The following is a 27,762-nucleotide window of genomic DNA, read 5'->3' on the forward strand; positions in this document are numbered from 1 at the left end:
TTATAAGAATGGTAGATGATATCGTCCTTCTAAGAAATACTATTATGTGAAGAAAAGATGAAATGAGAGAGATGTTGGTAAACAAATACTTTAACGTAGGACCGCGTGCTCCTACTTTTCTCTTGCTTTGGACGAGAGTTGCGATGTAACTGACACTGCACGTTCCTGCACTTATATGCGTTGTGGCAGCGAACAATTCGATATCACGGTCATTCACGGGCTGGAACAAATTTACAGCTGCGGTTGAAGCATAGCTAACACCTGACCCCCAATTTTTTAGAAGATACAGTTAATAGTTTTGAGGGCGCACTGACAGCTTCCCATGCGGTCGCAACAACTAGCCGCGAAGCCGCGTATCGCCCTGACCGACATCGTCGCCGGTTCATACGCCTGGTAACTGCTACACATAACCCCGCCGACAACTCACCTCCCTATTGGAAGGGAGCTGGTTGCCCTTCAAAATATTTGCTAAAGGTGAAACTGCAGGAAGTATCAATAGGGGCCGAGGAAGGACGGCTAATCTTTTTGGCGCTTCGTCAAAAGTATTAAAAATGTTACTACAAATCATTTCCGCCACTTAATAATGGCGTAATAGTGACGGAAAGCGCAGACCATCTAGCTGTTCATTGCGTATCTCCAACTTGGGCAACCTTTGAGGACGAAGGCAAAATACCGCAGGAACCCTCGACCATTGCTGCGAAATTATCAAACCGGGCTCACCTAATAAAATCACTGTTATAGTTTCTGCATTTTTCGGACGGAAAGCACTCAGCCCCGAAGGCATTACCTACGAAGTGCTTAAAAAAACTACCACCGGTGCATTTAACCATCTCTCTTGTTTGGCAACTGCAATGGCGCTGGGCTCCTTCCAGCGCGATGGAAAACAGCCACGGAGGAGGCTACCAAAGACTCCTCAGATTGCGGTAGTCCTCAGCAAATATCGCCCCATTAGCCTTCTTCCAGCGGTGGGCTAAACTGGAGGTGGTTCTTTTATCCAGGCTGGAAAGAGTTTGTAGGAACACACACGCTTCCAGATTTTCAATATGGATTCCGAAGAGGTCATTCGAAGCCACAACAACTTTTGCGCTTTGTTGAGAGACAATTCGGAACTTTAATTTAAGAAATAAACGGGCGTGGTCCTTTTCGACGTTGAAAAGGCCTTTGTCCGCGTATAACACGAGGGTCTCCTATGCAAACTACGCACATTAGGTACACCGTTAACCCCACAGCATACTTGCGCCGTGTCTATGCGGGATGCTCCTTTCGAGTGAGAGTTAGGACTGCGCTGTCGCCATACCGTCGACGCAAGGTTCTCTGCTCTCGCCCCTACTCTTCCCGCCACGCATACATAATATTCTACTCCCTGCGAACTCTCACACCCGCGTTGCACTCTATGCAGATGTCTCTGCAATTTATGCATCATCCAAGAGCCCCTCACTATTACGGCAATACCTGCAGCGCTATTTGAATACAATTGCTAACTGATTATGGCACTGGAGGTAACTATCATTGGAACGAAGAGCAAAACAATACTCATCTTGAGATGCATCACGCTACCCCCGCCTCTAACCCTTCGCAGGCTAAATACTTGAGCCTCGTCATCGAAAAGCGACTAACATAAGCGGAAACACAGAATGCGTCACGACTGAGGTCAAAGCAGCAATTCACGCATTCTACCCGCTGCTGTGTGCTAAAAGCATGATGTTTCCTGCATAATAAACCGGGCCTTTTAAAGTATGTTTGCACCCTATTATAACCTACGCATTTGTTTCTTGGACATAGGAAAAACCGTCGACGGTTAATTGCACCTCTCCAGACGCAGCAAACCAAGCTCCTGCGTAATGACCGCAAGCCTTATTTCGCTCGAAACGATACGTTACATGACTACCTGGGCTTGGAACGACTTGAAGTCTTTTTCCGAAATGCAACTTCAGTTTCTTTTGAACGTGTAAGTAGGCGGCCAAACCACGAACCTTCGAAAGGCCCCACGGTTTCATTAAAGCGCACATTTTAGAGTTTTGCTATATCTTTATACACATATGTAAAGTTTTTTCTGAGACGACCACCGAAAATGAATACGAAATAAGCCTAAAAATATAAATTATATGCCAGATCAAGCTTTCTGCGCTCGATATTACCCAGCATCTGCGCAACTTATTAAAAAAAAAATTCTGTATAATAAAAGAACTTCAAGATATACGGCAGCTAAAAATAGAACATATTTTGCGTAACTGAAAGATGTAATTAGAAATCGACAATTAAATTTGGACGAAGTGGATAGTGTTTATACAGATGTGGCCACGGCAATGACCTGGAAGATAAAAGGTTTTGAAAGTTTGTTAGAAGGATTTTTTACAACGCAAAGTTTTTAAAAACCATTAAAAGCTCTCAGTGCCAAGAATATGAACTTTTATTCTGTTCTCAATCCAGTGATTGGTGTATTAACCATATTCGAGTTAGGGCTCTTCTTTGAAGAAATTCGCCCAAATTTTTTTCACAAGTTCAAATGAAGGGGAAGAACAGCGAGAATTACCATTACATCACACTCTTTGTTGGCTATCTCCATTTTGACACTTATGATATCCAGTTTTTTGGGGAGTTTAGAAGAGAGTGATCAACTCCCTGATGAGTGCTCACTTCACAAAAATAAACATTGGTTGTGGGACTTGGCTTACATGACAGAGGTTATGAGTCGTGTGAATAATTCAGTGAGCTTCTACAAGGCAAAACTAGAAATTTCTTAACTTTTCTATTGACAAAAATTACACCATCCATAGAAAAAGGTTAGCGATTGCTGTAATAATATGTCAGGAGTTGACTTCCATTATATACTTATTGACCGCCGTTCAAGTAACTGAAGTTTTCTTTTATTCATGATAACCTGTTAATTACTCAGGGCTTCTAGTAGCACCGCGCTGTGGGATCAAAATATAATTACTACTCCTGCTCCTTTATACTTAAGCTTCAAGTTAATTACAGTTTATTTAACGTTATAGGTAAAAGTTTGGGAAAGTTTATAAATAGCTTGTTAGGTTCTTGCTGTGTTTCCGTTCCGGGGTTCATAGCATTTAAATTAGCTCCTTAAAAAAATTTTTCTATACCAAGTAAAAGATTAATAAATTTAATGTTAAGAAATCCCTCAAATTTATAATTCATACTTTTATTGTCTTTGAAGTGTCTTCATTTTATCAAGAATTGAAATTTATTTCTTGTTTAAACTTATAATAATTCTAAAAAGTATCTTTTATAAAGTTTCTTTATAAATATTTACTCGGGATCTTTAAAGATTTAATAGTATAGTGAGAGTATTATAATTACTAAAAAGTATTAGTAGTCATTAACACGAAATTTAGGCAATTATTAAGATTCTTGCATGGTGGCCGCTACACAAATTTGTATCCCTGTTAAAATAACGCTTGAATTAGCCTAAATATTCATGTTTTAAGCTAATAATTTCTGCTTTTAAAGTAAAAGTTGTTTGGTAGCGTACTGCGTAATTTTAATAATAATCACTTTAAGAAAATTATGATATTTTAATAAATTGATCTATGAAAGAATGAAACGTTACTGTTTTTTAAATATCCAAAAATGAAATAAAGCTTTTTAACAATCCCGAAAAACCACTTAAATAGAAAATAAAAAGTTGTATAACAAATCAGAAGGCGCTTTTTCATCTGAAGGATTTTTAATGGTATTTTAATGGTAGCAACACAATTGCTGTGAATACCAGAAACTCCCTCCAGGGCTAATGTAGAGTATTAGTAAAGTTGGGCGTGTTTTTAGTAGATAGTTTGATAAGGTACGTTGCTCTACTATTCACTTACACTACTTAATTATTACGTTTTTAACTTCAGAATACTTTTTTTTAAGGTTACTTATAACCATGTTCGCAGTGACCCAAGAAGTTCTTGGTCTGAGGCAGGGAAACTTAGCACTTGCGAAATTAAATAGGCCTATGTCTCTGAACGCTCTAACCTTAAACATGTGTACAATATTGCGCTCCATATATAATAAATGGGATAAAGATGAAAAAGTGAAAAGTTCTCTATAATTATATTTACAACTTTTTATGTAGTTTTATAAATAAGTAAAAAATAATTTTGAAGTTGTGGCGTGTGAAGGTGTAGGGCCTAAAAGCTTCTGCGCCGGCGGTGATATTAAAGGTGAGTTGTGGGCGTTTACATTGATTTACTTTTGTTTAGCTGATAATTAAACTTAAATAGCTTTGCTTCAGTCTGTGAAAGAAAAGGATATGCATTCAGTTTCTCAATTTTTTAAGTCTGAGTACGACTTAGTTTATCAAATTTCTCGACTAACGAAACCTTATGTTGCCATTTTGGATGGTATAACCATGGGAGGTTGGTAACCATAAAGTTAAAATTTGAAAAGATTCTGCTTTTAAGAACCGAAATGTAATCTAAATTAGGGGGGGCCGGCCTCTGCGTCCACGGCAGATTCCGTATAGCTACCGAAAATACCTTGTTTTCTATGCCTGAAACTGCTCTAGGGCTGTTCCCTGATGTAGGAGGTCGCCTTTTTAATTGTATTGTTGCCAAAATAAAGCGTTGAGAGTTTCATCTTACATGCAGCTTGTAATAAGTTTTTTTTATCAATTTTTTTTATTCAAAGTAATGTTACATCTCCAAGTCTAATCGATAATTTCAAGCCGGCTATTTCTTACCAAGGCTTCAAGGCCAGTTAGGCAGTTACTTAGCTCTTACAGGAGCCCATCTTAAAGGTGTTGATGTTTACTACTCCGGAATTGCAACGCATTATATATCGTCCGGCCTTCTCCGTCTTCTAAAGCAAGAGTACAAAACTTATTCTTTCCTCAATGTTCAACGTTACTAACAAAAATCTTTGAAGGCTTGCTGAGGCCAACAGTGACCAGGTCGACTCCATACTCGATTCTTTTCAAAAGCACGTAGAAGACGGGTACTCCTTAGCTCCGCACTTAGAAGAGATTAATAAATGCTTTTTGGGTGATAATGTAACTTATGTACTACTACCTTTTGCAAATTTTTATTAAAATAAGATATTTTTGTTGTTCTAACTTCAACTCCAGTTAGAAATAATATTGCAGCAATTAGAAAACGAGTCGGAATGGACAAATTTGCAGGCGAATATAATTAAAAGAAGATGCCCGGTGAGTTGCAAGTTAGCCGTCAAAATACTTCAAGATGGCTTGAAGATGTCTCTACAGAAAGTCTTAGAGATGGACTACAAACTTGCTATGCGCTGCGTGGTAATGAGATGAAGCAAAGCCAACTTATTATATTAACTTAAATTTATAATCACAAGAAACGAAACGACTTTAAAGAAGGCGTCAATGCTACACTCATCAATAAAGGACACCTTCCCGCTTGGGATCCAGCAGCTTATAACGATATCACTATCGATATGATCAATGAATTCTTTTACTAATTACTTTCTCCATTTTGATGTTCAAACTTTTTAATAAAGGAGAGTTTTTTTTACTAATTTACAATTTGAAAAGGTTAACGTAACAGTTTTCTTGCGTATAAATTCAAATAGAAGTCGAGTATTGCCTACCCGGTCGTCACGTGGGCCACTACCGTGCAGAGGTCATCAACTTTTCCTCCTTTCATGTTATATCCGTACTGACGGGCAGACTTACTAAAAGGGCCGTCCCTTCGGGCGTCCAGCGCGTGCTTAGCAGCTAAGCGAATGAGCTCTACGGCGACCACCGTAGTAGAAACTCCAATATAAAATGTTAATGCACAATAGTTAAAAAGTATATATGACCCACTTGCTTCTCCACCATGTTTTTTAATGCATTCTTCAACTTCATGATCAAAAAGATTATCAAAAATTCCGTCTGTAGCCAAAATAACAAAATCGTCTTTCTCTAGTGGTATCTACAGTAATGACTATTTTAACGAAATAACAACTGAAAGACCTTATTAATAATGTAACCTCAAATATTTCAGAATCTTTAGCACTGTTAAGTAAAGATTCCTGTAGGAGATTTGGTGGTACCACACCCACCTGAAAAGGTGCGTTAAAATAGTGCTGTTGTCCAGAGGTTTTAAAAATCATCTTATTTTTTCGCACCACACACAATCCTTATAATTTCCAGCAAGTTACATAAAAGTTATAGGTTCCAGTAATGTAAAGGAGAAAAAAAGAACAAACCTGAATCGCCTATGTTAGCCCCGTGCAATAACCGTTTAGCTCTATCAAACAAAGCCAAACAGACTGTACTACTTCCGGCTTTAACAATTTTTTTGAAACGTTACTTTTTTTAAAGCTAAGTCCAATAAGTTAACAGGCATAAAAATAGATTCTTTTTTAGACAAAGAGGATATAATTGAGGTGCAAGTGTTCATTAAAGCCCAAGGAAAAATAGAAGGATCCACGCCAGAGTCGCGCCAGCCGCCAACGCCGTCGGCAACGCCCATATAGTCATAAGTTTGGTAAGGAGATGGGAATAAATTTTCACTTTTTAAAGGATTAAGGGCAGTTGTTTTTTCGCAGTAAAAAAAGGCATCTTCTCCGAAACGAAATGGAGTAGAACCGAGCTCTCTAGATATGTTTTCCACCGCAAAGGGTAAATTAAAACCTCTACTAACAAGACCATCCACGGCTTTATCTACAAAATCATAATGTTTGAAAGTTTTAAATTTTTTAATGTTAAGTAAAAATATTCTTTGTAAGCTCTCCTTATCTATCCCACAAACAGAACATGCCAATATTAATTGAGTTGAGTTTAAATCGCCTACTCGAAAGTTATCTTGCAAGCTTGAGTGTAAAGAGAATTTAATTGCTTTAGGTAACAAAAAATTATTATATTGTATACAGGAGGACATCAAAGTTTTTTTGCTACTAATTAAAGAAACAACATAGCTGTGTTTAATAACCAGAAAAGGTTTGCAGCATACCTTCAAGGGAATAAACATTATAAGCAACTACCACACTGCATTGTTTAAAAAACAATAAATCTTTATAGGCCTAGAACTGCCCTTGTAACAAGTCAAGAAAAAGTTTTTTGTAATTTTTTATTAAGTTATTAAACATTATCTCCGAGCTTTTAAAGTAATGAAGTTGTTCTTCGTACAACATAGTATGTTAGTCTTATTATATGCAATTTATAGATTCTGAGTTGTCATATTACTTTTTAAATAACAGACTATTTAATACACTTTGTTCATTGCTTAATGTAGTCTTCAGCTAGCTTATAAACTTTTCTTTTCGATCAAATTAAAAAAAATTGAATCATTTTTAGCACTACTTCTTATATTATGAAGTGAGCTTATTTAAAGTAACTTTCTTTTATAGGTTATTCGAAAATCCAGTGCATCTTACTTTCTACAGCTTCTTATTTTTGTATTAAAAAGTTACTCCTACATCTTTTTTTTTTCATAAGAGCCGTTCTCTATCTTTAAATTTTTTTTATAAACTGATTAGAAAAAGCAACCAGCACTAAACCAAGTACTAGTTCTAATTTAATAAAAGTTTTGTAGCAAATTCTAGGTTATACCATAAATAACCTTATATTTTTTTTAGCATACAAAAACTTTTTAGACTATCATAAAGTTTTTACGAAAGCGAACTTATACTCACTTAATGCTATGTTTGATGTGATACGTAAGTATTCTAAATAGCTGGCGCAAGAGAATCAGCGAAAAAGACCTGCTTATGTTGGATTGAGAATAAGACAAAACAATTTATAAAAGAGAAGCGTTCCTAATTCTGGTGACCAATACAAAAAGTTTTATCATATAACTTTAGTTTTTAAAAACAGGAGTTTTGTGTGGCTCCCTTAAAATTAATTAAACTTAATAGAAACAAAAACCACTAAATATTGCAGTCAACTGCTTAAATTTATTTGCTGCATTTGTCTAGTAACCTTTAAATTTACTTAAATGGATAATTTCAAAAAGTGAGTATAGCTTAGTTCCTCATTTATTAACTGGAACTACAGCTTGTAGTTTTACGAGAGTTAGAATTGGTAGGATTTAACCGGAAATCTAAAATTGATTAGATTTTTATTATATTCAACTAGATTCCCCTTCACTTACTTTGCAACACACGAGTACTCTGCGTCTTCTTCTTTTGCTTTTATAGTAAGTATTAAAGTATGCCAGGGTAATTTTAATAAAATATGAAGTATATCTTATAGAATATATAAAAAGTTATGTTTCTTTTAAATGCTTTTAATTGAGCGGAGAACATGAACATGAAGTCTTAAAATGCTCCAATGAGTTGGAATAAATACTTTGAACTTCATGTGTAGACAAAAAGAATTGGCGGCGACTGCAAAGGACAGTGCGAGTTCCGCCAGGAGTAGTAGCGTACGACCACTGCTACTGCTCCAGTGCATTTTCTTTCCGGCGCGATGCATACGAGGACATCGCCTCCAATAATTTCCCACGGCACCAGCTCCTCACCGAACATGCAGCACTCCACCAAGCACTCTTAGAAAAATTAGTTTGCAATGAAGTTGCGTGCGCTGTGGACCGGACGGAATTTACCGGGAAGGTCGAAGCCGACCAGAGCCACCGGGTAGCCTCCCTTGGCCGGCCCCTCAGCCGGTATTAGGCGGATGTCCGGGCCAGCGTTGAGCACTCTTTTCTTTACTCCTCTAGCAGATTTTTTTTTTCTTCGCTCTGAGACGTACAGGTACTCGTAGGTGCAACCAGCGCGGCTTTCGTCTTTGGTAGCCTGACCAGTGATAGCCGCCTTCGCCAGCGGAGAGAATTTAGAAAATGTTGAATTCTATAGCAGAGGATTCAAAGGCAATAAAAAAGTTATAAGAAAAGCAATTACCGTTTCTTCTAGAGGAAAAGGTTCGGGTAAGTGAGGGCATAAGAGTGGATTTTCATAGCCTATCACATCGTTAAACCAACGTTCGTTATATATTTTTTCCTTCAAGGGTTCATTAAATAAAGAAAAGCTGTTTAAGTGAAATTAAAAGTAACTTAAACTTTTTATTTAAACTTTTAAACTTGGCAAAATTGAGTTCTTACTCTGAAATACTTTGTTTGCTTAGAAGATCCGTAACACCTGTTAAGCTTGAATAGCAAAGTTTTTACCTTCTGCGTAAGTATCGCAGAAGTATAGTTAAAAAACCCTTTTTATGATATTTTTTTTTGTTTCCACTGGCTTTTGTCTTATGGTCATCTCTAAGCGAATTTCATTCTTGGGATTTTTAAATAGACTAAACTATTAAAAATTGAAAGCTACGTAATTAAAAGCGGTGGAGAGTACGTCGCGGCTAAAATTCTCTTTTTCCAATCTTTAAGGACAAAGTAAATTCTTGTATAAACGTTTAAAATTAAAAACTTTGGATGATAAAAAGTTGTATATACTCTACTTTTTACCGAAATCCTCTCTGTTCATTGTGATGTCTGCAATAACAAGTAATACGAGTAGGAATTACGTGTTCATTATTACTAAAAACTTCAATAGGTCTGCAATTAAAAATAATAATTCTTCCTCTTTCTTCTTCAGAAATCGGAGAATCAACTTTTTTTTAATGAAAAAATTATTTTCTTATATATAGAAGTAGTTTTTCAGAATGAAATTTGTACTCTTTAATTTTCTTCGGCTTTTGGCTCTTCTTAACCTTTTTCTTTCCCTTATAACACAGCCGTCGCATACTTGGACTTTGCGGGTGGGTTCAGAAGCGCAGGTAACAAAAGCCTCTAGATATATTGTCTCCGCTAAATGTTCCAAACTTAGCTAGACAAAGAGCTGTTAGTTTATTTATATTCTCACTAAACTTTTCAAAATTCTTTATCAAACTTCAAAAATATTGATTATGTTATAAAGGGAGAATCTCCTGTTATTACCGCTATACGTTTCAGTTATTAAAAAAGCTGCTTCTATTAGAAGTTTCATTTATTTTAAATTATTATCTCTTTGAAGGCCATACTTTAAAACTTAAATATATGAAGAACAAGAAAAACGCTAAGCTGAGTGGTCATGGGTTTCCTTGAGATGAGCTTTCACCAACCTTATCGAGATTACCATATCGAGACAAACTTGCCTAGTTACTTGTAACTGACTGGTAGTTCCAAAAAAATTTAACACTTTATTAAAAGTTATAAAATCGCGTTGTGAGAATACAGTGTAAGTTTTAACATGTAAATTAATTTTTCTTAAATGTCGTTTATAAATATATTACATAATTGCTTAAAAAAATTTGAGAAAACTGAACTGAGATTTCCTATATCATCTTTTTAAAAAACCTATGTAGAAACAACTAATAAAAATAGTATATAATTAAATGCTTAACTTTTAGTTTGGGAAGTTTTCCTGTAGAGTTATGAGGGAAGACAATATATGACCATTTTTTAAAAATATCGTTAGTTTTAAACTGCAAATATATTACGGTTTGAGTTTCAACGCGGCTTTTGGCTCCTTCAGGTATACCTAACAATGTGCACTTTTTATTGAAAAAACTCTATAAGAGAAAAAAAAGTTTTTTAACATGCAAACACCTTATTGTAATTAAAGGAGGAGTGCAACTCGTAATTTCCATACCAATGAGTTAGCATTGTGGTCAGCAATTTCTCCTCACTTTCTAATAATGAGGAACTACTGACAGTATCAATGCATTCATCTTCGCTGCTTTTCAAAGAACAAAAGCTCTCGGTAAAATCTTCATTTTTATTTAGGCCATGAAAAAAATTTTCCAAGTCTATATGTTTAATAGGTGAAAATAAAAAGTTTCTCTTATTCTCTTCCTTGTACAAAACTGTCATGAACTCTAAACTCTAAAGAAAGTGCCGTTAGGCTTATTATCATAATTATTTTAATAGTGGCGATTCACAAAATTTAAAGTCGTCAAGAATTAAATATTTACCGTAAATATGCCACAATTTTTTCAATTATTTTTCAGTACAAAACAAATGATTTTTAAAGCTAATGTAGTTTTAGAAAAAAATAAATTCAGCTAATTGAGTCGCTAAACTCTATAATATAAAAAAATTAAGCTGGAGTGTCCTATAAAAATATGACTACGATCTGTTTTGTAAAAACAAAGTAACCTTTTATCTCTAATATATTTACTTTAACACTTCATAATTTTTTTTAAAAGAATTATATATGCAAATAAATTATCAAAGGGACTATTAAAGAAAATAATCTAAAATAATTCGCTTAAAACCGTATCCGGGTTAAGTTTCTACATTATAGAAGGAATTAACTTAACTGCTACAAAAACCCTTATAAAACCCTCAATAGCATCCTTGTGATACGTAATGGTAAACAAGTTTTAATTATGAAAGTGCACAAGTTAGTTTATTATTTAATATAGACCCACCAACAAAGATGGGTTGGCCAATAAGCAGTATATCTATGGCTGAGAAAAATTTAACCTCTGTGTGAGTAAGTGAACTGGCGATATAAATTTTGCGGTATTTTGCCAGCAAAAGATTTAAGGAACTCCAAGTTTACTCAACAAGTACAAGTACTTAAACACGTGCTTGTCCTTCATGAGCTACAGGAAAGTAAAGTAATATTGCAGCTCTCATTTCTTCTTTGTGCAATTGTTTGTAATTAGTAAATGGTTTACTATACATATTTAATTATAAATACTTATCTATTTAACTATTAATTAGGAAAAGTTTCGTTATTATATCGTTATGCTATATTTAAGAGTTTTCATAAGCAGAACGCTTTATCAGCACTTTTTTTTACAGTTTCACACTTATATATACTCTGTATATAAGTTAAACCTTTTATGGAGAAAAGTTCAAAGTATATTTAGTAAACCTTTGCTGAGTAATAAAAACGAGTTAATAGAGTTTCTAAAGGAAAATGACTTCCAAATGACCCAGAAATCCTTCACTTACGCTCTTTATTCCTCTGCTAGAATTGATCCCCGCTTTACACATTGGATCTTCTCGGTTTATCCATCTATTCTAGCTAAAAAAAACTTTTCAAAGTTGGAATTCGACGCTAAAATTTCATCTGTCGACATCAATAACTTAACTCAAGAATTGCTTTCTACGTGTACTGAAAAAAATGAAGCTTCTTCGTCTTTAACTTCTCTACTTGGCAATCCACAAACTTCTAAATTTATAAACTGGAAAAACATAACTGGGTTTAATAATCCTCCTAAAACACATTTGCACACCACCGAAGCCTACAATGCTGTTCTTTTTTGTTGCGCTATTAATTATGATGTACCAGCTTCCCTTCACTACTTTGAACATATGAAAGCCAAAAAGATATCAATTAACGCCACATCCTTACTCTACTTAAGCGTAGCTTGTAATAAAAACACTCATAGACGTATTGCTCTCGATCTTATATTACCTCTCCTCCTCTCTTCTGATTACTGTACAGAAAGAATGGACGCCATAAATGAGTGTTTGATGGTGTTAGCTAATTGTGGTGATGTACTTTGTTTTAAAAGACTTTTTGAGTATATGAATAAGTTAGAGCTAGAACCTCCAATAGTTTATAACGCAGGTTATTGACTTTTATTATTTTGTTTTATTTTTAAGTTTAAATTCTGTGTAATTTTATATTTATTATATTAAATAGATTCCTATGTGGCTCTTGTGTACTCTTATTTTATTTCCACGCAATATAAAAAGTGTTTTGAAACATATGAAAAGTTAATTGAATTAGGTTTTGAAGTCAACGACTTTGCCAACTATATACTCACCTGCTGCGCAGAAAATAAAGGCGATCAATCTCTTGCAAAAATGTTTTATAACAAAATTTCAACGGAGTTTATCGACACTTTAAAATCGCCCGCCAAAGAGTACCTGCGAATTCTTCGGCACTTGAAAAGTTTTAAAAAAAAGGGTAACTTAAGCAAAGAGCCTGAGCATTTGCAACTTGCAAGTTCTGTTCTTTGCTACTCTTTTCCGAAGAGAGAAATATTACGGAGTATTCGTGCTCTAGAGAGAGATTGTCGACTTTGTAACAGAGAAGCAGAAAACTTAAAAGATTATGAGTTTATTAGAAATTTAATTTGAACATCTAGTTTTAGACTTGTCCCTCACTATTTATTATGCTCGTTTGCTTCTAGTTCGCAAACTTGTTTTAATACATTCTCGATAATGACTTGAACCGCTCGACGTAGTTCCTGAAGGCTATATGTTACCTCGTCGCAAGGAATGTGGACAAATAAAGAAGGGATTCTAGTTTGGGCATCCTTTTTACTTTTACTTTTGATATAGTACTGGGTTATAAAATAGGTATAGTTGCATAAAAAATTTCCTGCATCATCTGTAATTATTAAATTAATATATATCGTAAGACACCTAAGATGAATTGCCTGAAATTGTAACATTGTAATTTTCCTTTTTTAAAGAATCACATATTGAGTTTAAGTCCAACGTTGTTACCAACTCATCTTCAGCACCTTCTATACAATAATCATTGATTGGCCTATAATCTTCAATATCGCGCCTTTTTACGCCCTTTAAAATAAATTATAAATGCAGTATATGACAAGGTGAGAGATAGAGGTGTACCCCATTCTTTGCTCGAGTTTCTAATTTTATTTCCTTGCCTGGATGAATACCAAGCAAAATAAACGCTTTTAACTTTTTTGATTTCTGACATATAAAAAATTTAAATGTTGGTAAACATAAGAAGTGTTAAAACTTATATTCATTTTACTTTACAGCAGAGCTCTTCGTTGGACTCTTGTAAGTAACTTTCCAGTAATTTTAAGACTACTTTCTTTGCTTTTTGATAGCAAACGGGGATTACTGTCGTATGAACTTTAGCTTTGAGGGTAGCTTCTTCCTGTGAATTAGAATTTTGAAAACTGTTGATAGTTAAAAACTGTGCACCGTCTAATTCTTCAGCTATTTTTGAGGATAAATTAAGCGAATGTGGGTCAAAAGGCCCTAGATTTATAGGTTAAAAACTAGTTAAACACCATGTGATATTATTAGCATAGTTTTTATAGGCAGACTATTAATAATATGTTTCTTTCACATAAGTATTGGTTATTACCAAAGCCCGTAAGTAAAATCACACACTCTTCTTCTTCCATATTGTGTTGCTGACGTAATATATTACCTCTAGTTGTTCTGTGCTTATACCGAATTAAGTGCTAGTTTATAATAGTATAAACAGGACTTCTATTAATGGAAGTTTTGGCAGGATATTCATGATAAGTGGAGCCTATTTGAATTCAACAGCCTAGTCTTTAACACAGACACCGGATGACCGGTCAAGCGCATCAAAAAACAGTCTACTTGGTGTCATGGCTATGCGGTGTGTTTTGTGCGTAACGACTGTTTTCACCATGTCTCCCAGCTAGGCTCTATTTAACGTTCTCCGAAGCCATGTACCTCCATAACCGACGATATTAATCGTCTGCTGGTAACTAAGCCCATTCCAAGGGGTAGAAGAAGTGGAGGCTCAAATGATAAATAACTTTCAAATGAACAAAATGGACAACCTCTACCAATCAATCAATTGAACAGAACTTTTACATGTTTTTGTTTAAGAAACTACAAAAATACATGGTAAACCAAAAAGGTTAAATACTATCCACTAAAACCTTATAATACTATTGTGCATTTTTACTGTACAACAGTGCCAGTATCCATGGCTTCTTTAACTTTTAAGTTGGTCCTATAACTTTAATACTTTTTCGACCTACTATAAACAGAAGCGGAATAAAAGTACTTCTATACTAGGACATCTTTAGTAGAAAACATTACAAAGGCCTTCACTAAATTAACCCCCAGAAAAACTCGGAGTAGCAAGGGCATCGTGTATTGCGCACGTAAAGCCCAATATATTGTCCATTTTCGTTTTTTTCATTACTGTAAAACATAATTGGCCCCGAAGTTTAAATTCTTCCTTTCGTTCACAAAATAACAATTTAACAACCTATACCCTAAAGATCTCACAACCTTTGGGCTTTTAACCAATAATTTGTAGATCAATTAATAAGAAAGTTAACGACTAATGGCTTAAATGTTTTTAACATAAATTATAAAGCAGTTAAGAGGGTTTACTTTACTTCAAATTATTAATGAGGCACCTCATAATCGTTAAAAATACTTTTACTGATATACAGTGGAGCGTAAGAATTTAATTATTGAATAATAGAAAAAATAAATTGTTTAAAAGTCTGCGGAGTTAGTTTTTATTGCAATAACCAACTTTTATGACCCTACCAGTTAGTGTGCTAGTTATATAATATTCTTTGTTATTAAAAGATATAACCGTACTTTATTAAAGAAATCCCATCTCCTTAATGAAAACTTTACGTCAGAACTTAATGCGAAAATTAAGATATAATTGCAACACGTTAATTAACGTTGTATAAATTAACCAAAAAAATTGTTTTATAACAATACTGAAAGATAGAACTCTAAGATTGCCCTTTGTAAAATAAAACATCTCCAACTACATAGTAAAAATACAAAAAGCTTAAAAGTAATACTTTTTACTTCAAAAACGAAGTAGTCATAGTTATTTTACTTAAAAATTCTGCACTAACTAATCTTCCCATGAAAATTAATTAAGTAATAATCAGAATGTCCCACAATGGCAGAAACCAACAAAATAAAGACAGCTTTTTATATTTTATATGATATCATATAAACAAGCTATCCAATTCGCTTAAGCTTCTAATAAAACTGATGGAAATCTTTACTTTCTTTCCTAATTCGATAATTTCCTTTTTGCAAGCGCAAGTTGTGTGTTGATATCTGTAGTTAACTTTTTTCTCTTACCAGAAGCAGAGTGAACGTTGGCCCTTTTAACACAACTCACATCACTGGAAAAAAAAAATTAAATTGTTATTTATAAAATAAACAAAATAGAAAAACTAACCACAGTATTGTTTTAATCTGACGACAAAGAGTAGAAACGTTGGGTTTGTCTCTGCAAAAGTAAGAATCGGAAATGAACTGTATTTTGGTCATAAGCCGTTCTATAATAATATCCTTGCAACTCTCAAATGCTTTTAAGTTTTTCAAATGCTGCAAGATGGAAAGGAGATGATTTAAATATAAACTGAAATACTTAAGATTGGCTTGATATTTCTTTTGAGGCGGCTTCGATTCTGGAAAAAAGTTACTAGTAAAACTGCTTATAAAGTCGGTTAATCCACCAAGAAGAGAAGCACAGTGGCTACTAATGCCATTTTCAACAAGAGAACGCTTTAATTTGCTTTTTTTGTTTAGCAAAGCCCTAATAAACTCCAAAATACGAACAGAAGAGTAATTGTTTCTGGAAATTTTTAAAGAATCCACGCAAGAATAAAGAAATGACACCGAAAATTCGGGGCACTGGGAAATATACTGTTCAAAGAATTTTGAATTATATAGAGTAGATCTCTTGCCAGCAAAATCTTTAAGTGCAACACCATATAAAACAGTTAAATCGGTAGCAAACTTAGCAGGCCACTAAAGTAAGTGTAAGCAGTGAATCACAAACAAGCAATGATTTTTTAACCTGCGAATGCTCCTTTGCTAGGTCGAGCAAAAAGCGGATCGCCTCCAACGAGGGCCCAGTCACTCGCGCTTCGCTAGTTTTATCAAAAAGAGTAACAACACGCTTCAGCGTAGACACAATTTCTTCACTTGCTCCCTTCGCCTTCACTCAAAGTAAAATAAAATAATCAAATCATAGCAGAGCAAAAAATTGCACCATCATAATTAAAGCTTCCTTTTTACTTCTAAACAACTTTTTCAGCAAGAGAAGTATAAGGCTAGCGAGATGATTAGCTTGTCCAGTAGTCTTCTTAGTACACATGCGAAACCCCACTAACAAGGGAGCAATGAGCCTCAGCAATAGGGGGTTGGTTGGCTGTGCCTGAAGGTATACTTGACAAAAACAAATATAGTTAGCTATTACAGTGCTTCTAAAAAAAAGAAAACCATTCAAAAGTTCTACTACGCGGAGCTGAAGATGAGCGTATAGAGCGGCGGTCTCCTTTTTACGCTGTTGAATTTCTTTGCGTTGTTTGAATATAAGAGAAAGCGCCCCATCAAACTGAGCCATTTGCTCATCAGTCAAGTCGGGCACTTTATAAAAAAAAAAGAAAACTGAGCGTCATGAAATTAAAAAAAAGGAAAAAAAAAAAGAATAATTAAAAACTTTCTTCCTGTGCAGTTTCCTGTGAATGCTCTCTGACCGTATCCACTTCTTCTACTCCCCTTTCATAACACAGGTTATCTTCTTCACTTTCCTCCTGCTCAATATCGCTCGTTTGCAGACGCGAATTAACAAAAGTCTTCTCGTCCACTTCTAGTACTTCAACGACATGCAAAAGGCTCTCACCATCAAGGAAGGGGGAGATACAGCAAAACACTTCCAAGCAGAGAGGCCGTATGCATACTGCAGGCCTCGCCAGCAGTGATAGAATGATGTCCACTACGACACCAGCGGCACCAGGACCAGCAGCATCATCTTCAGTAGTGAATTTCTCGTTACATTTAAGCAGGTCACTGACAATGCCAGCGTATTCGTGGGGTTCTTGCAGCATCAAAACTCCGCAGTGCAATAATAGTAGGTAAAGGCCCCGAAAGCGCTTCGAAAGTGCAGAATCTAAGCTCTGGCGAACGAAAAGTTTGTGCTCCAGCTCTAGGGCCGATTGGAATAACGTAGCAAACTGGTCGTCTAGCAAAGAAGCTACTGCGCTATGCCGCCGCAAAGAAAGAAGGAAGAGCTGCTTGTTAAAGCGAAAATGTTCGACAAGCAGCAATTCAGAGAAATGCTCAAAGCTGCCAGCCGTGCTTTTTTGCTTGGTGTTACGCTTAGAAGGCCGATGTAGCCAAGCGCTAACGTTGGAGAAAATGTAGGCCGCCAGGGATTGGCAAAGAAATCGTGTCTCTGAGCAGAGAGGAGGGATGGGGGCAGCCACGTAAGTTTCAGACGGGAAGAGTGTTTCAAGAGATGGTTCTTTACCGTTCACAGTAAAATTTCCTAAACACAATTAAATAGAGTTTTTCAAAATTTAATAAAAACATCACCGTAAAGCGATAAAAATTTGACTACTTTCCCAATTATAACTTCTTTTTGAACAGTTAAAGGAAGGCTAAGCAGGCCTAGAAAAACATAATTAAAAAATAAAGTGACGATAACTATTATTGAAACCTCTCATCTTTTTAATAGTAGAACGCCGAGATAAAAATGCTTTACTAGCCACTAAGCGGCTGTTTTTTTCACCGGTCAAACTTTCAATTCCTTCCACTCTTATAAAAGAAGTAAACAGAAAATCCAAATAACTTTCCAGCTGCATTAAACATAAAATAGAGAAGGCAAAGTAGCCTAATCAAGCCACGAGGCGTACCGAAGAAATATCCAACTTTAAAAGCAGCTGTTGCACAGTAGTTGTCTTAGTGACTTCGTCAAAGTAGAAATGCCCGTGAGGCCCCAAAAATCGGCGGATGCAGGGAAGTGCGCAGTACGAAGGGACATTAACCAGCACTTGCACTAGATGCCGAGCTGCGTTGTAAAGGACGGCAGACTGGTCTGCGCAGAGTACTTTTAAATTATAAATAGAGAGTGATGATAGATGCGTCACCCATCAAGCTGCTTATCAGACACTTCAGTAAATTAGCTGAAAGCAAATGTTCCAGAAGATTACTATGTTCTTCTTTGTGATTAGCAGAAATAAGAAAATTAATAACTTTTTCAGCGACTTGAAAGCCAACGAATTTCCTGTGGTGGGTGGAAAGAAAGAGACCGTTGTCCACCTAAAAAAAAGAAAATTAGAAAAAAAAACTTTAGACAGTAGGAAAACTTGACTAACAACGACATTCCAAAAAATTTTAAAAAATTTTAGACAGCCGAACTTGTTATTATCAAAGTAAAGTAAAACTTGCTGCCAAGCGATATGCAAAGATTTATCAATTTCACAACACGAGAGAAGAATCGTTTTCATCGCGGAACATTTTTTTCTTTGGAAGATTAAAAAATCTTCGCCTTTATAAAACGTAGACGAACTTAAAAATGAAAAATGAAAAATCATTCGCTGTAGCACCGAAAATAATCTTCAGCTCGTTGTCCTTTAATTTTGCCTGTAGAGCTAATGCTAGAGCAAATATTTCAGGAGACCAGTTTAGAAACGATTCAGAAAAAGATTCTCTTATTATAGGTATTAAACAGTTTGTAAAAGTTTTCCCCTCAGCTCTACTCAAACTATCAATTATGATGGAATACGAAATCTATTAATAATATTTTTAAATGGAATTATGATCTTCAGAATGAAGATCGAAGTAACCTCAGCCATATATGACTTTTTCTGTGCAATACTTAAAAGTTGATTGAAAACAGAACATAACGATTCTTGATGGAGATAATTAAGTCTGCTGGAACGTAACAAAGCAGCAAGGCCGAAAATTCTTCCGAGATAGAAATAACGCTTTTCATAACCTTTTAGTTTTCCTATGCATAGTAAGAATAAAAAAAAGGCGGGCAGTAGAGCTCTTGTTAACCTAAAACTTCTATCTTTCTATCAAGAAGTTCTAAATATCTCGATGTACTGATATCAGGAAAGTTTGAAAGAAATTCTGTCAAAACAATAACGAAACTAAAAAAGAATTGTAAAAGAATTTAGTTTAGTTATCTTAATAAATAACCAGTGCCGGACTGAATGGAGATCTGTAGAAAGTCCACGAACCAGACGATTAAGGCAATAGAGTAAAACTTCAAAATTCGAACTTTCCTGAGTAAATAGTTAAAAATAAACTATCAAAATTTATACTTTTACTTAAAGCAAACAAGTGATCAATAATATGTAAACTATATTATCTTTTATAGAAGCGCTTAAGCAATGCAACCTGGGTTAACTGAAATTTTTTTAACTGTCGTAAAATTTTAATAATGGAAGGTACAGAGTCCTCAAAACAGTTAGAGGATATAAAGGATAATAATTCCAGTAGATTGTCATTTTCTTTCTCCATTACTTACCATAACTACACTAAAGGGAAAAAGAATGTTTAAAGGATCCAAGAGGCCACGTGCACAATAAGGTGGCCGCCTCACCACACTGTGCACTTATTTCCGATATCAAATTATTTTGTTTAATACAAACTTCCGTGAAATTAGAAAGAAAACACAGAATATTACAGTAACTGCGTTATCTCTACGTAAATTTTTTAGATTTTTTTTTATTTTATTAAAAGTTTTTAACTTAAGTGGTATTTGAACTTTAAGTAAAGTTTCGTGATATTTGTATAACAGACATAATTTATTGCTTGTTCTTTTAACTTTTATTGGGTGTCTTGGACAGCAAATTACCATGATATAGGCCATTTTGTGTTTTTTTAATGGGATAATATACTCTAGCTTGAAATAAAAAAAAAATATTTTGAAGTGTTTAAGAAAGACATTTCTGAATAAAGGCTACTAAACCTTTTACATTTTGCTAAATAAATAACTCATCTGATAAGTTATCTTTGCCTAATAGTATTCTATACATTCTTACCGTTCTTGACCCGTTAACTAATTTTAGCAAAAGAAAATTTATACTGTTGTTAGATAGCAAAGAAATTATATATAGAAAATTAGAATTGAAGAACAGCTTAAAAGCTAATGTAAGGATCCGCTGGATATATATAATACTAGTTACTGGCACTATTAGTAACAAGCCATATCTACCGTACTAAAGCGGACAGTACGTACCATTCCACACAGGCGGATCAAAGGTAAGAATATAACCAGCGGCTCCGAACAGAGCATAGCACTAGCTGCCATTACTCATGTAGTTCTTATTTTTGCCCACGCCTTCGTCCGCAATTAATCGCTGGTTGACAATAGTATCTTGCATGAGTTGGCATGTATACACCCAAGATCTCACCTAGGGCTTTCCATGATCTGATGAGGCGACGAATGAGTATTTCGCATCAGAAGGCAATGCCAGTATTCAACGCGAAGCTTGCATAACAATTATAAAGAGTAGTGATCTCTTTGTTTATTATTATGTTAAAGCAACCAGGCTCAATCCGTGAATGAAAAAAGTTTAATCAGCAATCAAGATGCAGCGAACACCACAAGTTTTTGCATCCAAAGATAAGTTAAGATAGAACCTGCCTCAAGACCTTATTACCTCCGTTTTTACCAAGTTTAAGAGTATAACTTTCCATACGTTGCGCCACACAACTTGCGGCTCTCCGAAGTAATATAGCGCTAATGATCCAAAGCCTGATCAGGAAGATACCATAGTCACGGTGAGAGGATGATAACTATTACGGAACTTCATTGAGCAGCATTAGTCAAAGTTCTTTCGTAAACCTGTTCAACAGTAGAGGGCGACGTGACACGATCAAGATAAATTTACTTTGATGTGACAGTTCTGCCTTCGCATGGAAACCTTGCCACTGCATTAGAGCGTAGCCATTATGCAGCCACCAGGACTAAGAGGGACGACATACGCGAATTTTATATATAGGCTTGTCAGTTACAAGCACTGTACGATAGGCATCCAGGGATAAAAAGCATTCCTCGCCTTTATGAAGAATGTACACTGCAATCGCGAAGGCTCATAAGTTAGTTTCAAGCCAACGAAGGCACAAAGAGCGTCTAAAGCTACCATTAATAGCACCAACCTGCACAGCTGCCCCAATGGGATCTTTAAAGGATAGCCGACTCTAACCTCGCTGTGGTCGCAGCGACGACAAAAGTTGCATGAGAGTCTCCGCACAAAGTTCAAGTTAAACATGTGAAAGTAGCATGCAAGGACGGTCGCAAGCAATGAGAGACGGAAAAAAAAACATCTCTCTTAGTACGGATCAAACAAGGTGCCTAATTATAGTGTAAAATAACACTAAATCATGCACAGCTGTTTCCAAAGGACCAACTACAGGTCCAAAATCGTGTTCATAACTATATAATTCTACTAGAATCCAAGATAATTAAGTGTAAAGTAAACATAATTAGATTATGGTACCCCCCTGAAAGGATAAAAGATAATGGCACCTTCTGGGTCTAGCTCGTTTTAATAAGTTTAGCGGTATTTCATACAGGTAAGCCTTAAAATAAACAAAAATAGTGCTGTAGTTGTTTGTGCTGTTCAAAGAAGGTATTTGTAGTTTTTTTCTTATATTTTATATTGTCTGTTTAAAGAAGACCTTCTGAAATTTGTTGGTTAATTTTAATAAGTTGTAGGGTACGAAACCTAGCTTAGATCAAGAGCCCTAACATTACTCGTCAATAAAACAGACCTAAGATCAAGCCAAAAGTTTTATCTAACAGGAGATAATAGTCATATCTGTCTTTACCTCTTGAAAACTTGGGTAGTATAGTAAGAAGCTTACAGGATAAAACGAATTGTTCCCACCTTAAACTAGGGTTGGACTGCTTATCATTAATATTGTCCACATGATGTCCAGCATGAAAGGGTTCTAATTAACCATGTTAAAGTGAACCAAGTTAATTAACTAGGTTAGTAGATTTGTGCAGACTTAGCGAACTAATAGGATTTACTAGGTTATTTTATTCTACCACCTCACTATCATACAATTCGTCTGTTTACAATAAAAACACTTAACTAGGGGAAAACTACCTTCATATTACATTTTTAGAAAATGTTACTTTTTTAGATTAGTTTGTATGTTAAAGCACAGTTATTAAAGACCGTTATTATAGATCAAGGCAACAACGGTTTGTCATGTAGCATATGTTGTTGAGTTTACGCTTATAACCCAGCAGTTATGACAATTGCATTCGAGTAAAAATAGCGCAGTATATAAAAAAAGTTACTTTAATCCAATACGCTTAACGTTCTTTAGGATAAATTTACCATGCTAGTAACCAATTTCTTTTTGGCTAAAATGTCAATAAGCTCTTGGTAATAATTTCATAAAAAAAGCCCATGTAAGCATCAAGATAATAATTAAGACAATAAAAGATGTTTTTTATAGGTAAGTGCCAAGAGTAGTAGAGAGTACTCAAGCCTACTTTTTAATCTTCCACTAAAGCACGAGTAAACAGGCGGTAAGATAACCTTGGTTATTTATTTTTAAAACAAAGTATAATGTAAAAAAAATTAGTACTTGGAGCTTCGATGACATTTTTTAAAGTTAATCATTGCTTATTGTCTTAGAACTTTAGCCACAAAGTAAAAATTCACTGTGAAATATTATTTTATTTATTGCACAATTTAGGAATCTGGTTTATTTTGGTATAATTTAGCTAATTTAATCAAGATTACTCCTGCTAGTAGCGTCTAAAAAATGTTAGCTACAACTATTTTTATTAACAAAATATTGCCATCTTTTTTTTTACAATGTAAATCATTCAATCAACTAAACTCGATTTAAAGATTTAGCTATATTATATTCTATTAGCAGTTAAATTAACCTTAATATTATATTTTAGCATATACCCTTATTTGTAGTAAAATTTTTCAAGTTAGGGCTTTAAGTCAACCTAAATTCAGAGAATGGAGTAGATTACTAGGCAAGGAGTCCCTAAATTGAATATTATCTTCAAATATTTTAACAACAGTTTGATCTTTTAGAGAATTGCTTAATAAATGAGAAATTTTTACCCAGATTTTAGTTTCTAGCTTTAGTAAAGGGATATTAATGGAACCAAAGTTGGTTAAAATCTTATTTTATGAAGGGTAGACATAATTTGCGATGTCAATGTGCCTATTACCTTTAGCTAGAGGAAGTAGTCCTCTGTGAGTCCAGGCTAACCCTCCGCAGGAGCTAGTATACCGCCTGCTATAATTTAATTAAGTTTTTTTTTTCATAATTAGTTAGATTTTTATTTTGAAAATGTAGGATTCCTGAAGCCTTTGTATAGCTAAGAGAGTGAATAACGTGGCTAAGATTTAAGAAATACTCATATGTAATAAATTTTTTTACTGTTAAACCTAGCCCCAGATAAGTCATACCTGAATTCTGCCAGAGAGTATCATCTTGGCAGTTAAACTATTATCAGGATAAGTAAAGTATTTTTTATTGTCACGTTCAATAAGAGATACTAAGCCGAACTCGGACAACCCTTGAAAGATTTCAATAAAATTAGTAACTTATGATAATAGAAAGCAAAACCCGTATGATAAGGGTCCATATACCAGATTGTCTTCCAGGAGGTAACGACGGTATCCTCGAGTAGAAGTACCATAAGAAACAGGAGCTGAGCTTAAAACCAAGAAAGGAAATAAATTGGTTAATTAGGTAAGTATTCACCCCGGGAAGGTACAAATACAGCAGGTAAGGTCAGGCAATGATTGTGCATAAAAAAATGCGTTTCATTAGTGGAAAGCTCGAACCACTCTGCATGCGGAGATCTCAGGGTTACTATTCTTAAAGTAAGTCAACCAAAGAGTTAGTAGATTTTTATCGTTAAAAGAAAGCTGACTGGCTCTAAAGGTTGCATCGTTAACTAAGAGCTTATCAAAGTTTGAGGAAAGTTAGACCAAGTAAGTCCTGATTTAACTTCAGAGTAATCTCAAGTGAAGTGTTTGTGTACTAAGCCCCTAAAACAGTTTAAGTTTAACTCGCTTAGTAAAGTAGATCTTATGAAGCTGAAGGAGATGCGCTAACCCAACTCAAGCAAGGGCTGTAAACGTATCCTTAAGTTCTTTCCATGAGAAGTAATCTTGGTTGGAAGATGAGTACTTTCTTACAATTAAAGTCTTATCATGAAAGAGAATTAACCCTTCAGTTAAACTAGTAGCAGGATCTTTGAAGTAAATTCCTTTATAACAAGGATTGTCAGCAAAAAACTGGTGAAACCAGAGATTTAGCATTAAAATAGAACGAAAAAAGTAAACTAAATTAAATCCAATTTACGCTGTTAGACCCTAAGGGCGGCCTAATTTCTGACCTTCTCAGAGACCGTGCCTTCCTTTCCTAAGACCCAAAAGGTTAAAGGATTTAATTTAATTCCATTCTCTTATTTCCTCCTACTTTGGTAAGGTAATCTCGTTATCCTTTCTAGAGTGTTAGTTAGTTTTGTTCTATTAAAGGAGAACCTTTGCTATTTCATTCATGTTAGGCTGATTAACTCCCTTTTTAGAACTTCGGGGAGATAGAAACTATTAATAATCTTAAACTTTATTCGAGTGCATTGAGGTAGCTTTATCTTTGTATATAATATATCGACATTAGAGCTAGTTCTAACAGATGTATTGGCATCTAATGTTGTTATCTCAAACAACAACTAGACTTGAGTTATCCTTTTATTATACATGGGTCAGTTACAGAACATTCATTATGAATATGGCGGGAGTTATGTAGTAATCATTTTGGTTTCTATATTAACTAATTTTAGAGAATAGATATAGAGCATAGTAAAATCAATCTATAAGTTCTCTTACAAACTTACTAGAGGATTCCTTAAAGTATTATTGGAGATAATCAAATACATCAATAACCCTAAGATATAAATTGATAAATAGCCTAAGTAAAGATAGCACGATTAATGAACACTTAAAGGCTTTAGTTGACGGTCATTATCTATATCAGTTGAAACTTTAGCTTCTATCTGCAAATAATTATCTTCGTTCTACTGGCGCTCTTTAGGAGTCTAAATTGTTCTCAGTAAGGCCGTATAGTACAATGTATTCACTTACTAGGCAAATTCTCGTAGATTGACTAATTTGCCTTGGTGCTAGTAGTTATGACAAGAACGCGCCACTACCGAGTTAATAAGCTATCATGCGTGTAATGTGAAACTTGGTCTTTGTATCTTTGGCTAAGCAGCTTCTATAGCACTTTATGGAACATTTTTATCATAATATTAGTGAACCCTTTAACGTACTACGGTAGAAATGTTTTTAACTTGACTAGTTATATACTATTTACCTACTGCTAAGGCCCTTGCACTTACCAAGACGGTAACATTAAACCAAACATCCAGAGTGATAGCTTTACAATAGATTAGTAGTCAATATCGTTATATCTACTAACTTAAATTAATCTTTTGAGGGAAAAAAAGCTTATGACGTGCTTTTCTATCTTGGAGACCAAATGGATCAACTATTCTTAGATTAAAAATTTATTAGCAGTGATTATAGATGAGATGGTGCTAAACTAGTTGGGCTTTACCTGGCTCTTGTTCTAAAGCCGTGTTCGAGTCGCGTCTTCTAAAAGTATATGATAACCTGTGTTTAATGCAATTAGCTAAAGGAAAAAAAAAAATTTTGAGTTAACCAAGGCCTAGCTCTAAAGCCTAAGGAGTCCTTATATGTTCCTTAAACCGTTTCCAAAGTAAGAGCATGTTTAGTGGCCTTTTATTAATTGACTCGCTCTAAAAGTCTGGGAAGAAGGGCCATAAAGTTCTAACACCCCCTAGTAGTAAAATTAGGTGATAAAATTATCTGAAATTATACAAGGTAATAGAAGTTTCATAAATGGTTCAACGTTAGGAAGTAAAGTTTAAAGACGCTTCGCACTCGAACCTAAAACCCTTTTTTATTAAGTAGATGTAGGTGTAACCTACGTAGTAGCATTGCTTCCATTTATTGCGTCTTCATTAGCGTTATTGACGGCGCTCAAAAATTAGTGCTCCCTTCATATTATAGATACAATAAAGTTTGTGTCGTAAAATATATGAATTGCGAACGTTGACATACAAGTTTACAATTGTTGCAGTACAATTTACTAGTATATAATTTATTTGACTTAATTTTAGTGCTGTTTGCACTAGTTTTATATCTAATGACACATTTTTTTAAACCTTTTCGATTCAGTGTATTTTACTAGAATAATTAAGCATAAGAATCGACCGTACACAAGAGAGATGCGTTTTTTCGTCTCTCGTTGCTAACGCTTGTACCAACGCTTATATATCATCTTTTTTTTTTAAGATATATTTTTTTATTTTAAAAGCTCGTCTGGCGCAAGGAACCATTCTAGTGCTCTGATCACAGAAAGTAAGTCCTCTGTGGTTAATTCACATTGGCAACTGTGTAGGTCGGCTACTTGGCGGTAAATTTCGTTTAGCGATTTGTTTTGGCTCTGACTGTTTGCTTTATCTTGTGACTGTTGTCCTAGATGTAAGCACTTTGCGCACCTAAGGATTCAGGTTCCGTCCCCAGGAGTGTCATCGTAAAAGCGCATGAAAAAGATCGCGCCTGTATATTAAATTCGCGCCTCGCTTCAGTGCTGGTCCTAGCGGCACATGTTGGCTAGGGTCTACTACGGTGCTTGAAAGGCAACCTAAGGTGGAACAGCGAGCGAACGGAGGTATAACAATTTGTGGGTCGTGTCACCCTCTGCTTTCCAAGGGAGTCAACTTGAATGTTACTGTAAACCACAAAACTATCAACTTTAACATTATTTTGACACGATTTGCTAATTAACCATGAAACCTGAGGAAACGTGATTATGGTACCTTCTTGTAGATTGCTCTGGGCTAAGGGCAGCACTTTGCCTGAGAGAGTTCTAGAGTTTCGTGACGTACAGCCGGAAACAGTTGCTCTTAAAAATGGTAAAAATTCACAGCAGGCTTAGTCCATTGCATGTGAAATCTTCCCCGTAACACTCGATCATGCATTATTGCTATAACTTGTTCATTCAGCTTCGGTAGCTAGACTTGTTTGGGGCGATTGTTGGGTATATTACTTTAACATAACACGCAATTAGTCGACTATTTAAACTTGTTATGAAAGCTTCGCGTTGAGTATCATTGCCCTCTGAAGCGTTCCTTCGTGATGTGCCTAGAGAGCTGGTGTAGTTAACGCATTCACTATTAAATCGTTAACAAAATCAGTTAAATTATGCATCACTCTCTTGTCTCGTAGCGATTAGTTGCGAAGAAAGCGTTGACAATTAGAGCTTCATGATGAGTGATGTTTACCTCGGACTATTGCTCCGTTCTTGGGGCGCTGGTGGCAGTTGC

The 27,762-nt window shown here is 35.1% G+C and overlaps 2 protein-coding genes and 2 long non-coding RNA genes across 4 annotated transcripts; 1 reads left to right on the plus strand and 3 right to left on the minus strand.

The window, feature by feature from the left end:
• The first annotated feature begins 3,751 nt into the window (after window positions 1-3,751).
• On the plus strand, window positions 3,752-5,424 carry LOC135145903 (3-hydroxyisobutyryl-CoA hydrolase, mitochondrial-like). Its single transcript, XM_064078024.1, has 9 exons — window positions 3,752-3,799; window positions 3,871-4,040; window positions 4,107-4,163; window positions 4,224-4,358; window positions 4,427-4,528; window positions 4,667-4,811; window positions 4,867-4,990; window positions 5,066-5,245; window positions 5,302-5,424. The coding sequence occupies exons 2-9, from the start codon at window positions 3,884-3,886 to the stop codon at window positions 5,422-5,424; spliced, it is 1,023 nt and encodes a 340-aa protein (XP_063934094.1). The 5' UTR covers window positions 3,752-3,799; window positions 3,871-3,883.
• Window positions 5,425-5,783: 359 nt separating this feature from the next.
• Window positions 5,784-6,485, minus strand: LOC135145892 (uncharacterized). Its single transcript, XR_010283611.1, has 3 exons — window positions 6,157-6,485; window positions 5,938-6,086; window positions 5,784-5,879 (listed from the first exon to the last, which is right to left on the minus strand). It is a non-coding gene; the product is annotated as an uncharacterized LOC135145892 (long non-coding RNA).
• Window positions 6,486-15,602: 9,117 nt separating this feature from the next.
• On the minus strand, window positions 15,603-18,552 carry LOC135145899 (uncharacterized). The gene is made up of 10 exons (XM_064078018.1): window positions 18,488-18,552; window positions 18,254-18,435; window positions 18,058-18,196; window positions 17,934-18,008; window positions 17,059-17,886; window positions 16,839-16,985; window positions 16,609-16,784; window positions 16,414-16,554; window positions 15,790-16,364; window positions 15,603-15,733 (listed from the first exon to the last, which is right to left on the minus strand). Exons 1-10 carry the CDS (start codon window positions 18,489-18,491, stop codon window positions 15,619-15,621), a joined length of 2,382 nt encoding a protein of 793 aa, XP_063934088.1. The 5' UTR covers window positions 18,492-18,552; the 3' UTR covers window positions 15,603-15,618.
• Window positions 18,553-18,773: 221 nt separating this feature from the next.
• On the minus strand, window positions 18,774-19,284 carry LOC135145894 (uncharacterized). The gene is made up of 3 exons (XR_010283613.1): window positions 19,187-19,284; window positions 18,947-19,130; window positions 18,774-18,888 (listed from the first exon to the last, which is right to left on the minus strand). It is a non-coding gene; the product is annotated as an uncharacterized LOC135145894 (long non-coding RNA).
• Window positions 19,285-27,762: the final 8,478 nt, after the last annotated feature.

This window comes from Zophobas morio, unplaced genomic scaffold, assembly GCF_036711695.1.
Source record: "Zophobas morio isolate AGI-343-1 ecotype UQ-CSIRO unplaced genomic scaffold, CSIRO_AGI_Zmor_V1 ptg000201l, whole genome shotgun sequence".
Lineage (NCBI taxonomy): Eukaryota > Metazoa > Arthropoda > Insecta > Coleoptera > Tenebrionidae > Zophobas > Zophobas morio.

What these genes read in the sequence shown, in the direction of transcription:
- LOC135145899 (XM_064078018.1), bottom strand. An exon ending in TACTATTAAAAAGATGAGAG is followed by an intron (nt 18,009 to 18,057) that starts GTTTCAATAATA and finishes ATGTTTTTCTAG; the next exon opens with GCCTGCTTAGCCTTCCTTTA. An exon ending in GGAAACTGCACAGGAAGAAA is followed by an intron (nt 16,986 to 17,058) that starts GTTTTTAATTAT and finishes TTTTTTATAAAG; the next exon opens with TGCCCGACTTGACTGATGAG.
- LOC135145903 (XM_064078024.1), top strand. Translation starts at nt 3,884, where the DNA reads ATGTTCGCAGTGACCCAAGAAGTTCTTGGTCTGAGGCAGGGAAACTTA. An exon ending in GGATGGTATAACCATGGGAG is followed by an intron (nt 4,359 to 4,426) that starts GTTGGTAACCAT and finishes AATCTAAATTAG; the next exon opens with GGGGGGCCGGCCTCTGCGTC. An exon ending in GCTGTTCCCTGATGTAGGAG is followed by an intron (nt 4,529 to 4,666) that starts GTCGCCTTTTTA and finishes GATAATTTCAAG; the next exon opens with CCGGCTATTTCTTACCAAGG.